Source organism: Apis dorsata, unplaced genomic scaffold, assembly GCF_000469605.1.
Source record: "Apis dorsata unplaced genomic scaffold, Apis dorsata 1.3 scaffold_163, whole genome shotgun sequence".
Lineage (NCBI taxonomy): Eukaryota > Metazoa > Arthropoda > Insecta > Hymenoptera > Apidae > Apis > Apis dorsata.
Window position 1 is genome coordinate 701,117 of NW_006263452.1, and position 1,255 is coordinate 702,371.

Sequence of the window (1,255 nt, forward strand, 5' to 3'; positions counted from 1 at the left end):
TTTCGAGGAACACCTGGGGACAATCCTCGCATCGTTCCATGCTGGCTTCGAGCGGAGAACTAGGACCGGGGACGGAAGAGAGAATGCGAGAACCTCCACACAGCCTGTGAAACATGATTTGTCATACAGATGCGGCCGCTGGTAATCGTACGACGAGAGACAACGACGACGAGGACACCGACGGAGACGAGGATCACGGATCTAGCCAAGGTCGCGTCCATGCCTCGACGAATCTCGATGACGTTCGCATGAGAGGCAGCCTCGAGGCGGACGATAAGGCGCGCACGAACAAGAGGGTCCGGTGTCGAGCAGTGGCTTCCTCTTGTCCAGTCGAACGTTGGGCGAACGTGGTGGTCGTCGTCGTGGACGGGCTTCCAACCTTCGTACCGATCGTCACGGATCGCCGCTCGTGCTGTGACGTGCAGCAACAATACCACCACCACCACCATCATCAACAACAACAACAACAACAACAACAACAACAACAAGAACAGACGCGTGAAGAGAAACGACAAAAGCAGGACGCAAAAGCGCGAGCACGGAGTAATCTACGCTCGCCGAAGGCGTACCCGTGTTGTCGTGGCCAGCTGCGCCGATTACCAGGTGTCGGATGACTCCCCCCGTACGCTACAGCTTTCCCGTAGTCGTAGAAAGGACGCGATATCCCGTAGGAACGAGCGTTATCGCGCGGCGAGCGATCCTCGTCGCGGTACCTCATCGGCGGCGTCGTCGGTGCTGCGCCGGCCCGCGCGTCGCGCTAAATTCCTCGCGATTAGAGCTTCCCGTGCACGTTCCTATCTTACGTCCGTGATGGCGGCTGTACCTGATATGTCGCACCTCACCCCCGAGGAGAGGAGCACCATCGAGGAGGTTATAATAAGGCAGAAGCAGGAGGAGGAGAAGGAAAATGAGATTATGAGGTAGGTCGGTTTTTCCATCCAGATTTTTTTTTTTTCTCCGATAATGATGCTGGGATTAGTGCTGATATCCTATTATCCTCGTGTGCTGTATTTATTTATTTCTTCCTTTTTCTTTTATTAAGCTCGCTTTTTTTTCTTCTTTTTATTAATTTCTTTCTTTTTTTTTCTATTATCATATTATAATTATGTGGAAAAAGTTTCTAAAGACACATAATCTTTGCATTTATTTTGTATCCAATGAGATGAGATGATAAAGAGACGATGCATCAATTCATCTATCAAAGAGTAATCAAGAGTAAGAGAATGGTGATATGCGAAATACATTTTTTTTTTTT

The 1,255-nt window shown here is 49.6% G+C and overlaps 1 protein-coding gene across 1 annotated transcript in view; it reads left to right on the plus strand.

The window, feature by feature from the left end:
* The first annotated feature begins 528 nt into the window (after positions 1-528).
* Positions 529-1,255, plus strand: part of LOC102671532 (regulating synaptic membrane exocytosis protein 2) — a 63,103-nt gene continuing 62,376 nt past the window's right edge. Inside the window, 1 exon segment of the mRNA XM_031509578.1 lies at positions 529-920. Within this exon segment, the coding sequence (XP_031365438.1) occupies positions 811-920 (110 nt within the window). The 5' untranslated portion in view covers positions 529-810.